This window comes from Equus przewalskii, chromosome X (genome assembly GCF_037783145.1).
Source record: "Equus przewalskii isolate Varuska chromosome X, EquPr2, whole genome shotgun sequence".
NCBI lineage: Eukaryota > Metazoa > Chordata > Mammalia > Perissodactyla > Equidae > Equus > Equus przewalskii.
In genome coordinates, this window is record NC_091863.1 from 15,379,646 (window position 1) to 15,395,164 (window position 15,519).

The following is a 15,519-nucleotide window of genomic DNA, read 5'->3' on the forward strand; positions in this document are numbered from 1 at the left end:
TAGAGAGAAGAAAGTGAGAATTTATATGTGTGGAATATTGGGCAGCATGGCTTTAGATGCAGAAGGCACTGGCAAGTTAACCTATAATCCCTCAAGCCAACTCATAGAAGCATAAGGTAGTTAAAGAGGAAAATACCACCTTTTACAAAATATTCTAGCTATCAACATGATTTACTCTAAAAGTAAATACTTCACTACTACCAGTAGACCGTAACTACATTACAATGCTTTTTATCTTTTTAGACAAAAGCTTTTCAAGGCGGTTATCTTCAACCATAAAATAAACAGACTTTCACTCGAGGCTTTCTAACAAATTACCCAGGGTTAATGTTTTCCTATACCTCTTCTGAAAAGAGCTCCTTTTCTCAAAATCTTCATAGCCTCTTCTAAATGATAGAGAATAGTTTTCATCTTGTATCCTCTGGTGTCTCAACTCATCTTCATGCCACTTTCCTTCGAATCTAAAAGAATCTGCTATTGACCTCTGAGGCGGTTTCCCTCCTTTTCCACTTCCTCTCACTCTGTAGTCATCAGGAGTATACCTTCCTTGCACTTTCTGGGGATAACAATTGTAGGGTACACCTTCTGAGTAGTTGGGCATACACTGAGATCTTCTGTTACCATCCTCTCTTTCTGGTAAATATCCTCGGTGAGGCTTATAAGTATAAAAATTTTCGAAAGAGTTCCTTCTTATATTTGGGGAAGGTGATCTTTGTTCATAAGATCGGTAATGTATATTGCCACGAGAAGGAATCCTTGGTTTACTCTGTCCGTATTTATCACTGTCCATTCCCCAAGCCACGGGTCTTTGGGGATCCTTCCTATATTCACATCCATAATGCTCAGGAGAATGTCTTTGTTTGTAGTATTCAGAATTTCTAGGTAATGGCGACAAAGACCTATGTAAACAAACACAGAAAATTTAGTTCATTTAAAGACAATAAACTAAGTTTGTCTTAACATGATTTACCTACATAAAACGTTTGCTTTCCATTGCTTCTTCCATTCAAATTAAATTCATCAATGTTTTATCTGCATTCTAAATTATCCATTTGGGGGTCTGATTATGCTTCTGCCCAATGCAACAAGTGTACTCTTTCCATCTGAACTAATGTATCCCATGTGCATATCAAAATGGACTGAGTGAACCACCCTGTTGGAGGAGGACTGGCTTAGTTACGCAGCAAGATCCATTTTGGAAGATTGCTGACAGTAAAGTTCTGGCAAAATGGCCAGTCAGCAAAAGCTTACATCAGGTTCAATGGTCAGGTAAGAAACAAGCAGAAGGAGGGCTAGATTCGCACAAACAAATGTGTAGGAGAGTCTCTGGCAAGCTCAACATAGCCTCTGAAATGAAATTAGATTCTAAGAGTTTATGATGCCACAATAAACCCAAACTCAGATCCCAAACTGACCGCACAGTTTCTCCAGGTGATTGTCTATTCTCTACTAAGGCTATATCAAGGAGCAAAAAGTACATACTTAAACGGTGTGCGTTGTGGGGAGAGGGTCTTAAGACTTGAATCTCATGCTTAGTCCCTCCATAAATACTACTAACATAGATAAGTTGCTTTTCTTTCCCAGACTTGTTCCCTTACATATAAAATGAAAGATAGGCTGTTGAAACAGAGCTTGTAACTTTGGTGAACGCGTGCTTTAATGCAGCTATAATATTCTCCAGGGACAGCGCATCCTTTCTGTAGCTACCTTCTCCAATGCCTCAGCATTGCCAACATTGGGCTTTTCATTCCCACTGAGGAGTAAAGCTCCTGTAGCCAGGGAAACCAGTCTGAGTTGCCCAGACTGCAGGATGAGTGGAGCGTCACTATCTGGAATACAAAAAAATTCCATCTTGCACCTGGGGACCTTTCCCCTAGAAGGCTGACCTATCCAGTCTCCCAATCTCCTCTCTGAGGGTTTGATGTCTTCTAATCAACGAGGCAGCTACCCTTGCAGATTTTGTTATGGTCCCCTCTTCAGAGGCTGCCATGGAGTTGGAGCAACCATGAGTAAAACCTTTCCATTTGGTGACACGTTTGTGTCCTCCCCACAAGAAAGGAGGCAGATTTATCTTCCTCATGTACACAGTGGGATTTATATACTGGACTTGGCAATATCTCCCTCTGGAGTCACCAAGCTAGACATAGTACTAGCTAGTGCTTTATTTAGCTGAAGCAGAAACTGTCACCCCGCTGGTTGTACCTCACCACAGGAAGAAGCAACTGGAGCCTCTGAGGACTTCCTGGAAGATTTCATCTCTTCCACAGCTAAGGAGAAAAGCTGGCAGCCAGAGGCTGAGGTCTTCCAGACTAGACGAAATACTCAATCTCTTACTTGAATCCTTACCTCACATTGAACACTGCTTTGATATTATATTTCATGTCAGGGTTTTATTGTATAGAGCCCCTTTCTTCAGAAGGAGATCGCTGGAACAGTTGCTATCACTTTCAGTTTTCTTAAAGGGACAAAAGAGACCCAAGGAGTCTGTTGGGAGACAGTTCTCCATTGGTCTTTCATGTTCCACCTGCCTTGTGGGCAGAGGCGCTGACAGCGTTTGTTCCGAGGCAAACAGCCTGGGAAGATGCAGATAGGGCCTTCCTCAGGAGCAGAGGGCCGGTCTGTTTGCTGTTCAGGAAAATAGATAAAATCTCCTCCTAGGCAAAGGCTGGGCAGGTCTGCTTGTAGCCCCTGATGGGGCTCGGGTTCCTTAGCTGTGTCATCACCCCACTGCTTCACTCTGCAGTGTCTGCCCTCAGGGGACTGGGAGTGAAGGGAACACAGAAACACAAAGCTCAAGCTGCCTGCTGTAGAATGAGTAATAAAGGCCTTTGTCTCTGATCCAGGAGTGCCTTGTGACAGGCTAATGTGTTAGCTTGCAAGTAGGGTACAATATCAGACCCTTCACCGTTTTGACAAAGAGTCCTGAGAAGGAATCCAGAAATCAGGCACTAAGCTTGGCAGGGTCCTTTGTGCCCCCTCACCAGGGCCTACCACAAAAGGCTAAAACAGAACAGCCTCTGTGATGGTCTCCATGTTAAAATCATTTGCTTCTTTATGTTCCCTTTTCTTTCTGAAGCTCCTCCCCATAACAACTTGGTCTTGTGAACTACGAAATGAAAACTGTTGAAGAAATTATTGATTCATCACTGTAGAGCCATAATGAACAAGCATAACGGCCAAATCATAGTAACATGAAAAATTTGGGTCTGCCTTTTGTGTATGTAATTATGGTCCTTTTTAAGTCCTAGAATGTACTAGTCACTTTCACAGCTCTGTGCCTTTATTCCCGTTGTCCCTCTTAACTGCAACACTTTTCTTCTCTCTTTCTGCCTTTAGAAATTCTACCCATCCTTAAAGGGCCAGCTAAAGTCTCATCTCTTCTTTGAAGACTTTCTTAGTATCCTCCTTTCCCCTCCACAAAGCAGAATTATCCCGTCCCTGTGGATCCAGAATACTTTGTCCCAGTCAGGAGCACCGTACTTTTCCCACCATATCATAATTGGCTATTTGTGTCACTCTCCCTAGCCAGCCTGCATGCTTGCTGAGGCCCCACAATATGTCATATTTGCCTTTGTAGCCCCAGAACCTGCCTGTAGCAGGTACACAATAAATACTGGTTGAAATGTTCCAATCTAATTATATATGCTATTGACACTACCAACCAGGGAAGAGAAGAGTTATTCAAAACTCTTAATTCTGCCATGAAGAAGAAGAAATAGGAACTCTCAATTTTTTAACTCCCTAATTTCTTCAAACATATTATGAAAAAATAAAATACACACTAAAGAGTTCTAAACCACCTTCTGATATAAAAAATGTAACACTCTTAAAGATGTTTCTCACTCTCCCTTCCTATGGCCATTGCATTTCTTTTTATTATGGATTAATTCTATCTGCCAGCCATAATTAAAGAAAGCCGCCAGTTCCTAGAACCTAGAAATACCACCTCTATCACTATAAAGCACCTACTGTGAATAACCAGGTCCCATGAGCTTATTAAAATAGGTTTTTAACAGTACCAGTGAATTTGGAAGCCAAAGCACATCCCAAATCCAAGCTTACTCTGCTAAACTAAGAACTGCTCACCTGTGTTTCCACCTGGGGGATCTAGAGCGTGACCGTGCCATCCTTTGACACGTGAGCCACTATCCACTTTTTACACTGCAAAGAAACACAGTATTAGCAAGTTTGTAGAAAGAGCCTACAATCTGCTCTAAAAATAGTGAATGCCACCAACAAAAAGTCACTTAAGCCCTCTGTGCCTCAGTTTCCTCATCTGTAAAATGGGGCTGATAATAATAGGAGCCACCTTATTGGAATGTTGTAAGGATAAAATGAATTAAATCAGAGGTCAGCAAACATTGTCTGTAAAGGGCCAGATAGTAACTATTTTAGGCTTTGCGGGCTATATAAAGTCTCTACCACATCTTTTTCTTTTTTTAACAACCCTTTAAAAATATAAAAACCATTCTTAGCTTAAGGGCCAGACAAAAACAGGCCCCGAAGGCTAAATGCACTGCAGTTTGATGATCCCTGAGTTAAGTCACGAAAAGAGCTTAGAATAGTGCCTGGCACACAGCAACTGCTAAAAAAGTGTTCCAAAAAGAGGAAAAATTACCCGGAATTCCTCTATCTGAACACAATCACTACTACCTTCCTATCTTTCCTCACATACATAAGCACTTCATATAATCACAGTCAAAATGTTTAGGAATACTTGATGATACATCCTGCTTTTTAAATTATTGAATAATAAGAATTACAATGCCTAATTATGGTACTCAATTGCTGCCTAACTTCCACCAGATAAATATACCAAAACTTAATTAAGCTTGATTAGGCATTTAGTTTGTTTCTGATTTTTTTCTAAAACAGATAATGTCAAATAAAGAAATTTCAAAAGACATGTAAACCTGATTTTTCATATATTCTTCAGTCTTTAAAAGAAACTGATAGCTTTAGGAACTGAATTTTAAAAACACGTGACTAAGGTGTAATCTTCTGTACTAGCTATTATTTACATTTCAGTAATCTTCCTCAGTTCTGATACTATAATTAAGCAGTTCCCAACTTACTGGCCCCAAACCCCTGGTGGCTTTCAAAATTATTGCCATGGGTCCATGACTAGTACCTACAGGCACCATGCACAGACTACAGAGTAAGTATGTCTCATATATTATAACCTCTATTTTGAAAATTTCTGAAGATACTGTGGTGACTGTTAAAATATAAATGGCTTCTTGTCACTATGTAGTTTTTCCACTGACTGATACAGAAAGTACAACTATTATTACATGGATATCAGTTTAAAAAGGGATTCCTGAGCCAGCCCTGAGGCCTAGTGGTTAAAGTTCAGCATACTCCACTTTGGCAGCCCAGGTTTGGTTCCCAGGTGGAGAACTACACCACTCATCTGTCAGTAGCCATGTTGTGGTGGTGGCTCACATGGAAGAACCAGAAGAACTTACAACTATACACAACTACGTACTGGGGCTTTGCAGTGGGGGGCGGGGCACGGAATAAAAAGGAGGAAGATTGGCAGATGTTACTTAGGGCAAATCTTCCCCTGCAAAAAAAAAAAAAAAAAAAAAAGTAGTCCTCATAGTCAAACATTTGCAAATCATTGTTATAATGAATTTCAGAAGCAATAAAAGCATATAAAGAAAGTCAAAGGACTTGAACCAGATCAGATCCCTCACCAGAAGAAGTACATTCAATTCAATTATTTAGTTATGCACTGCCTCTTTCCAAAAAGAATTGAGGCTAGGAAGAACAATTAATTCAGATGTACTATAAAAACCAATGTTACCTCAATAAAAAAAGAAAGAAATGCATAAAGTAAAAAAAAAAAAAAAAGAGAGAGAGAGAGAGAGACACTAAAGGGGAAAATGTTCACTTAGTACTAAAAATGTCAAAATGCATTCATTCAACATATGTGACTGAGTACCTATTATTTGCCAGGCACTGTTCTGGGGATACAGCAGTGAACAGAAAAAGGTAAAAATTCCTGCCCTCCTGGAGCTTACATTCTACTGAGGGAGCTTATAATTTAGCCAAAAAAGCTTTGAGTATCAGTTTATACCTATTAAATTCAACAAAAATAATAAATCCAAAGGTTGTGTATGTGTCTGGGGGAGACCCAAATATTAGGAAAAAGCCTAATTTTTCTGGAGGGTAATCTTTTTTTCCACTTTACTTTTTTGAAAAACAGATTCATTGAGAAACAATTCACATACCATACAATTCACCCATTTAAAGTGTACAATTCATGGGGTCAGCCCCGTGGCCGAGTGGTTAAGTTTTCGCGCTCTGCTTAAGTGGCCCAGGGTTTCACCGGTTCAGATCCTGGGCGCGGACATGGCACTGCTCATCAAGCCATGCTGAGGCAGCGTCCTGCATGCCACAACTAGAAGGACCCACAACTAAAAATACACAACTATGTACTGGAGTGCTTTGGGAAGAAAAAGGAAAAATAAAATCTTTAAAAAAAAGTGTACACTTCAGTGTCTTTTAGTATATTCACAGGGATGTACAATCACCACCACAATCTAATTTTAGAACATCTTCATCGCCTTTAAAAGAAACCCCATTAGCAGTCATTCCCCATTCCTCCCCTCCTTTGATTAGCCCCTGACAACCACCAATCTGCTTTCTGTTTCTATAGATTTGCCTATTCTGGACCTTTCATATAAACGGAATTGTACACTATGTGGTGTTTTGTGACTGGCTTCCCTCCCTTAGCATAATGATTTCAAGAGTCATCCCTGTTTGACCATGTGTCAGTACTTCATTCCTTTTTGTGCCAAATAATATACCACTGTGTGAGTACGCTACATTTGTTTATTCATTCAGTTCTCAATGGACATTTGGGTTGTTTCTATTTTTTGGTTATTATGAATAACGCCGCTATGAACATTCGTGTACAAGTTTTTGTGTAGACATGTTTTCATTCCTCTTGGTTATATATCTAGGAATAGGACTGCTGGGTCATATGATAACTCTATGTTTAACTTTTTGAGAGACTGCCAAACTTTTCAAAGCAGCTCCATCATTTTACATTCCCACCAGCAATGTATGAGGATTCCAATTTTTCCACATCCTCATCACCATTTGCTACTCTTTTTTTTTTTTTTTTTTGCAGGGAAAGATCCACCCTGACCTAACATCTGTTGCCAATCTTCCTCTTTTTTTTTCCTCCCCAAAGCACCAGTGCATATCCTAGTTGTAAGTCCTTCTAGTTCTTCTATATGAGCAACCACGACAGCACAGCAACCAACAGACGGGTGGTATGGTTCCACAACTGGGAAACAAACCTGGGCCACCAAAGCAATGACAGCACCGAACTTTAACCACTAGGCCACCAGGGCTGGCTCTTGTCTTTTTGATTATAGCATCCTAGTGGGGGTGAAGTAATACCTCACGATGGTTTTGATTAGCATTTCCCTAATGATGGGTAATCTTCAAATATTTAAGAAATTATGAAACTAATTCTGCCTTCTTTCTTTTAATAATTTCAGTTTAAACTTATTATTCTAATATAATCATTTAAAAGAAAAAAGCAGCTATATATACTAAGATGTTTATATCAGCTTTATTTATAATAGGAAAGAAAAAAAAACACTCAAACTTGTTATACCCCAAATGCCCAACAATCAGTAAAAGGCTAAGCAAATTTAAAATATATACATCTATTTGCTTCCTACCTTTCTCCTAGCCTTATGTATGTCTTCTCCTCCACACATTCCATTCGTCTATCACACCACACTACTTGTTTTTCCCTGATCAGGCCATGCTGTTCCTACCACATAGATGGCCTTCCCTCACTCCACCTGACAAATTCCTGTTCTTTCTGGACTGTTTGATCATCACCTCCCCTGGGATTCTTTCCTTAACTTTCTTTCTGTCCCCTCTGAGTTTCTTTCTTCTTGGGAATTCTGAGCTTAGTCTGTAATTATTTCAATACATTGTGATTATTTGGTTACATAATTGTATTTATCTCAATAGGCAAAAGACTCCAAACAGCATATCAGAGAACACAAAACCCAAATGACCTATGGACATCTGAGATGTTCAACTTCATTAGTAATTGAGTAAACACAAATTAAGATTATAACCATTTCACACTCATCAGATTGACAAAAACAAAAAGTGAAAGTTGCCGATCCTGGAGTGTTGGTGAGGATGTAGAACAACAGGGACCCTCACACTGCTAGGGGCATATACCTGAGTATCACCAGTTACTCAAGGACGGGGCTGGCAGTAGTTGTTAACGTTGAACATGCTCACACCCCACAATCCAGCAGTTTCACTCAGGGGTATATCTTAGACTGGAAGTTCTCAACTTTAGTGTGTGTCAGAAAGGCTGGTCCAAGCACAGACTGCTGGGCCCTACCCCGGGGGGCCCCACTGCCAGCAAGGTCCCAGGTGATGTGGACGCTGTTGGTGCAGGGACTACACAACTACTGGTTTAAAGGGAAAGGTGGAGGTCACTCGGGAGAAAAGATTTACAAGATTTACTGATTATGTGATGAAAAGAGGTATTACTTAGAATAGTTTCCTTTGCTAATATTAAAATTAGCTTTATTAAAATTCAAACTATTCACTCAAAAATGGGTGAAGTTTATTGCATTATAAATTATACCTCAAAGCTGTAAAAAAGTTAGCTTTGGGGTAATGAAAATGCTCTTAGATCAGATATGATGGAGATGGTTTCACAACTCTGCAAACATATGAAAAACCACTGAATTGCACACAAACTCGTAAATTATATCCCAATAAAGCTGTTTTTTAAAAAACTAACTTTGTTTGCAATTGCTTAGTGCACATCAACTAGTAATGAAAAGTACTGGCCCAGGGGCTTAATAAATAAGAGAGGAGAGTTCATTTAAACCCTAGAGTCTGAGCTAAGAATGGTTTTTACATTTTTTTTTTTTTGAGGAAGACTAGCCCTGAGCTAACATCTGCCACCAATCCTCCTCTTTTTGCTGAGGAAGACTGGCCCTGAGCTAACATCTGTGCCCATCTTCCTCTGTTTTATATGTGGGACGCCTGGCACAGCATGGCTTGCCAAGCGGTGCCATGTCCACACCCAGGATTTGAACTGGCGAACCCCGGGACACCGAAGCAGAGCGAGCGCACTTAACCGCTGTGCCACCGGGCCGGCCCCACTTTTTTTTTTTTGAGGAAGATTACTCCTGAGCTAACATCCGCTGCCAATCCTCCTCTTTTTGCTGAGGAAGATTGGCCCTGAGCTAACATCCGTGCCCATCTTCTATTTTATATAACGGACACCTGCCACAGCGTGGCTTGATAAGTGGTGCATACGTCTACACCCAGGATCCAAACCGGTGAGCCCCGGGCTGCTGAAGTGGAACACGCAAACTTAACTACTATGCCACCGGGCTGGCTCCAGTTTTTACATTTTTAAAGAGTCATAAAAAAAAAGAACATGTGACAATGCCTAAAATATTTACTATCTTGTCCTTTACAGAAAAAATTTGCCAAACCCCAATTTAAACTAACTTACTTGTGACTAGCAAAGTTAATCAAAGGAAGCAGCATTAGGAGAGAGAAAGAAAAGGCTGAAACACCAGCAGGGGTTGTGACTGGGGAAGAGATGTCAATAACAAGACAAATTTGTACTGCTACTTCAGAGTGAACTGTACAGGACCAGGGGCAGTGAATGAACCCGTCTGTCTTAGAACACAGAAAGATGACAGGACAGCAGGGGCATCCACTCCCAGGAGGATGCTGAAGAGGATGCCAGCGCCAAAAGAGGCCAACCCTACCAGGACAGCAATGGACCATCCCCTCACCCAGCTGAAAGACCAGCTCCAGCAAACCTTCCTTCCACAACATGGCTTTCCCCTCGCCATTAGATCCTTCCCATCGCCATCTAACCTCTTCTAATGCTCCCAGCTCTCTAGAACCACACCCCCTGGGGCTACCACCCTTGTCTCTCCTTTTACAACCAAATTCCTCAAAGAGCTGCTCCTATACCAGTCATTCTCTCTGATTCTTCTCCTCCCATTCTTGCTTGGCCCTTCACCCTCTACCACTGCACCAAACTGCTCTAGTCAAGGTCACTAATGAAATCCATGTTGCTAAATCCAATAGTTATTTCTCCTCCTCCTCCTGGATCTACCAGCAGCACTTACCAGTCAATCACACCTTCCTCCTAGAAACATTTTCTTCACTTGGATTCCAGAATACTACACTTTCCTGGTTTTCCTCCTACCTCTAACAATTCTTTTGTCTCCTTTGCCAGTCTCTCCTCATCTCCCCCCTTGCCACCATGACCCATAAATGATTAACCCAGTCTTCCTCTAAATAGTGACTTCAGTCTTCGGACTTCTCACTGTCTACACTCTCTCCCCAGTCTACACTCTCATTCAGTCTCATATCTTTAAATACCCTCTATAAACTAACCCCCAAGTTTGTATCTTCAGTCCTTACCTATCCTGGGTACTGCAGTCTTACATAACTAAAAGGCTACTGGATGCTGTAAGCATGTCTAAGAGCAAACTCCTGTCCTCCCTCCAAAATCTGCTCCTCCTACGGTCTGCCCCACTTCAGTAAATGGCAGCTCTATCCTTTGAGTCTTCAACAAAGAGGAAACATAAATATCCAATAAACATATGAAAAGATACTCAACCCTACCTAATCAGGAAGACAAAATTAAAACAATAAGATACCATTTTATACTTGCGAGATTTCTCAAAATTTTAAAGTCTGATGATCCCCATGTGTTTACAAGAAAGTGGAAAAGGAGAATTTCTCAACTGAGGAAAATCCCTCTCCAGAAAATCATGAAGCAGAAGAAAACTCTAAGTCTGTACTCCAAACAGAATTGAATATATCCAACAGCATTTAAGCATATTAAAAACAAATCTCATCTTGAATTAGAAATTGAAAAACTAAGAACAGAAATAGACCCAAAAAACAGTGAAATGACAGAAAAAAGTTAATTGAACTCATGAAAAAATGGGAGAAAAAGGCCAAATTATCTCAGAAATAAAGAATAAATAACAAGGTGCCCAAGGGAGAATAAACTCAAAGGAAAATTTAATAAGGGACATTGAAGAAAGGCAGGAAAACAACCAAGAAAATGAAAATGACATTGAGAGAGAAGGAGAGAGAGAGCTCACATCAGAGAGAAACTAGTGGAAACAGAAGATGATACAGAAGGAATACTATTCCTATTATTGTAGTTTCTGAGAAGAAAAAGCAAACAATAGAACTGCACTAATATTTAAAACTATAATTCAAGAAAACTTTTTCAGAAATGGAAAAATATATGAATCTACACACTGAAAGGCTCACTAGATACCTGGGAAAATTAACCCAAAACAATCAACTCTGAAATATAGCTTAGTAAAAATTATTTGAATTCAAAGATAAAGATAAAAATCCTCAAGACTTCTAGATAAAAATAATAAATAACTTACAAATCCAAAATAATTAAAGTAGCACTAGGTATTTCAAAAACAACATACAAAGCAAGGCAACAATGGATCCACATTTAAAATAAAAAAGTAAAATCAATGAAAGTAAGGGTGAGGAGGAAGGCATCAAGATGGCAGCATAGGAAGACTCTGAACTCATCTCTTCCCATGGACACAACAAATTTACAAGTATTCTTGGAACAATTACCCCTAAGAGAGAACTGAAAACTGGATGAAAAGATCCCCCACAACAAGGGACAGTCCTGACTGAGGTAGAAGAGACAGAAATTCCTTTCTGGAGAGAAAAAAGCCACCTTTGAGCCATGGCGCTTCATGACTAGGAGTGATCTTAAGGTACAAAGCCTTCCCTAGAGGAGTGGGGGATCTGAGTAGCAGAGTATTACCACAATAAGCCACTCAGCACAACTGAGACAAGTGTCATAATATGTGGCTTTGCTAGCTATATACTACAATGGGGAATACCCCCAGAAAAGCGATTGGACATAAGGGGGAAAAAAGTCTGCTCTTAAAGGGCCCACACACAAATTCACCCATTTTGGAAAGCAGCCTAAACTTACCAGAAAGAAAGGTGCACAGACCTTTGTTGAAAAGAGACTCACTTCATAGGCTCTGGGTGCATCTCAGTGAGAGGTGAGACCCTCCCAGGGACTAAGACATTAATGGCAGCCATTATTGTGACCTAGTATAGATGTGCTGACAGAGACCCTGGCAGATGCTGTCGGAGTTCTTCCCCTGGCCTGTTAGTGCAGGGGTCTGCCCCACCCACTAAAGCACTGATTTAATCCAGCTCAGCCAGGGCAGGCAGCCCCCCCTAGGGACTGGCCCCACCCAACAGCAAGCCCTCGAGTAACTTGTGGGCCCACATAGGCACGGTGCCTGAAACCTTTACAGGGCAGGGTATGCATGAGGAGAGGGCCTGCATTGGTGGAGTGTGTGGGGCCTCTGCAGTGGAGTGAGGGGGTTGGCTTCAGGGGGTCAGGGCACGAGCATGGGGCAGGACTGTGTTGACAGGGTGTGTGGCCCCATGGGTAGTGAGGCTTCTCAGCTGCAGCAGACTTGCACTTCTTAAATAGCCACATGGAGGACTGGCTCCACCTTCCAAAGTCTGAAACAACTGGGTGCTCCCATGCCTGGGACCGGCCCCAGTCAGCTGCAATACTGAGAGAGCTGATAACAGCCTTGCAGCCAAGAGGCCTACAACAAGTGTAACCCCCCTGAGCCTAGCAACCAGCCATGCTGGGCACCTACACACTTAACAGAAAAACTGCAACAGGAACATGCTATTAGACATGGCAGCCAAGTGTGCTGGGGCTCCCCATGCCCGATAAAGTGACTGAAGGTTTCACAGCAGCCACACACAGCTGAGCATTACAACCAGCTGGCCAGGGGGACAGCCTAGGCTTCCCAGGCATCAGCAGCAAGAGCAACTCTGACACAACAGAAGGACACACAACAGAAGGGACACTCCTGGAACATTAGAACTGGTGATGAGAAGAAGCACACTGCTGGGCCTCATAAGGCATCTCTTACATAATGCTACCTCTCCAAGATCAGGAGATGTACCTGACCTATCTAATACATAGTTATAAGCACAGAAAAAGAGGCAAAATGAGGAGACAAAGGAATATGTTCCAAGTAAGAGAACAGGACAAAATCCCAGAAAAAGAACTAAATGAAACAGAGATAAATCTACCTGACAAAGAGCACAAACTAAGAGTCATAAGGATGCTCACTGATCTTGGGAGAATAATGGATGAACTCAGTGAGAACATCAACAGAGAACCGGAAAATATAAAAGAGAACCAATCAGAAATGAAGAATACAATTCTGGAAATGCACAACTCACTGGAGGGACTCAATAGCAAAGTAGATGATACAGAAGAACAAATCAGCAAGCTGGAGGAAAGACTAGAGGAAATCACCTAAGCTGAATAGATAAAAGAAAAAAGAATTTAAAAGAATGAGGACAGTCTAAGGGACCTCTGGGACAAGATCAAGTATACTAACATCCATATTATAGGTGTCCCAGAAGGAGAAGAGAGAGACAAAGGAGCAGAGAATCTATCTGAAGAAATAATAGCTGAAAACTTTCCTAACCTAAGGAAGGAAACAGACATCCAGGTACATGAAGCACAGAGAGTACTAAACAAGATGAACCCAAAGAGGCCCACACCAAGACACATTATAATTAAAATGTCAAGAATTAAAGATAAAGAGAGGATCCTAAAAGCCACAAGAGAAAGGCAACAGGTAACATACAAAGGAAACCACATGAGGCTATCAGCTGACTTCCCAGCAGAAACCTGATAGGCTAGAAGGGAGTGGCACATATATTTAAAGTGCTGAAAGGAAAAAACCTACAGCCAAGAATACTTTACATGGCAAGATTATCATTCAGAGTGGAAGGATAGAGAAAGAGTTTCCCAGACAAGCAAAATTAAAGGAGTTTATCACCAAGAAACCAGCCTTACAAGAAATGCTAAAGGGACTCATTTAACTGGAAAAGAGAAGACTACAAATAGGAATTAAAAAATTATCAAAAAAGCAGTAAAATCACTGGTAAAGGAAAATATAAGTAAAGGTAGCAGATCAACCACCTATGAAGCTAATATGAAGGTCAAAATACAAAAGTACTAAAATTATCTATTTCCATGATAAGAGGGTAACAGACACACATGCAAAAAAAAAAAAAAAAAGAGGTTAGATATGATATCAAGAACATGAAATGTGGGAGGAGGAGAGTAAAAGAGTAGAGCTTTTAGAAAAAGGTAAAACTAAAGAGACCATCAACATAATATAGATTGCTATATATAGGTTACTATATACGAACCTCATGGTAATCACAAACCCAAAACCTATAATAAATACATACAAAATTAAAAGAAAGGAACCCAAACATAATACTAAAGAAAGTCATCAAAGCACAAGGGAAGAGAGCAAGAGAAGAAGACAGGAACAGAGAAGAACTACTAAAACACCCTGAAAAAAGTAACAAAATGGCAAAAAGTACATTCTTATCAATAGCTACTTTAAATGTCAATGGACTAAAGGCTCCAATCAAAAGACATAGAGTGGCTGACTGGATGAAAAAACAAGACTCGTACATATGCTGCATACAAGAGACACACTTCTGACCTAAAGACACTGACAAACTGATAGTGAAAGGACAGAAATGATACTCCAGGTAAATGGTAAAGAAAAGAAAGTTGGGGTAGCAATACTTATATCAGACAAAATAGACTTTAAAACAAAAACTGTAACAAGAGACAAAGAAGGGCACTACATAATGATAAAGGGAACACTCCAACAAGAAGATATAACACTTGTAAATATCTATGCACCCAACATAGGAGTATCTAAATATATAAAGCAATTATTAACAGACATAAAAGGAGAAATAGACAGTAACACGACAATAGCAGGGGACTTAAAAATCCACTTACACCAATGCATAGATCATCCAAACAGAAGATCAATAAGGAAACACTGGCCTTAACAACACATTAGACCAGATGGACTTAGTAGATATACATAGAACACCCCATTAAAAACCACAGAATACACATTCTTTTCAAATGTACAAGGAACATTCTCCAGGACTGATCACATATTAGGCCACAAAAGAAGTCTCGATGAATTTAAGAAGATTGAACTAATACCAAGAATCTTTTCTGACCACAAAGGTATGAAACTAGAAATCAACTACAGGAAGAAAATCAGAAAAGCCACAAATATGTGGAGATTAAACAAAATGCTACTGAACGACGATTGGGTCAATGAAGAAATCAAAGGAGAAATCAAAAATTCACTGGAGACAAATGAAAATATGACATGCGAAAATCTATGGGATACAGCAAAAGCAGTTCTAAGAGGGAAGTTCATAGCAATTCAGGCCTACATCAACAAACAAGAAAAATCCCAAATAAAAATCTAACAGTGCACCTAAAGGAACTGGAAAAAGAAGAACAAACAAAGCCCAAAATCAGCAGGAAGGAAGGAAATAATAAAAATCAGAGCAGAAATAAAGACTGAAAAAAAAAATAGCAAAATTCAA

General features: G+C 40.3%; 1 protein-coding gene across 8 annotated transcripts in view; it reads right to left on the reverse strand.

The window, feature by feature from the left end:
• BCLAF3 (BCLAF1 and THRAP3 family member 3) overlaps positions 1-15,519 on the reverse strand; it is a 60,190-nt gene that overhangs the window by 34,756 nt on the left and 9,915 nt on the right. For all 8 annotated transcript variants that reach the window (XM_070603491.1, XM_070603493.1, XM_070603487.1 and 5 more), the window contains exons 2-3: positions 4,087-4,161; positions 342-899 (exon numbers count right to left, since the gene is read on the reverse strand). In XM_070603491.1, coding sequence (XP_070459592.1) covers positions 342-899; positions 4,087-4,127 — 599 coding nt within the window. In that variant the 5' untranslated portion in view covers positions 4,128-4,161. The remainder of the gene's footprint in view (positions 1-341; positions 900-4,086; positions 4,162-15,519) is intronic.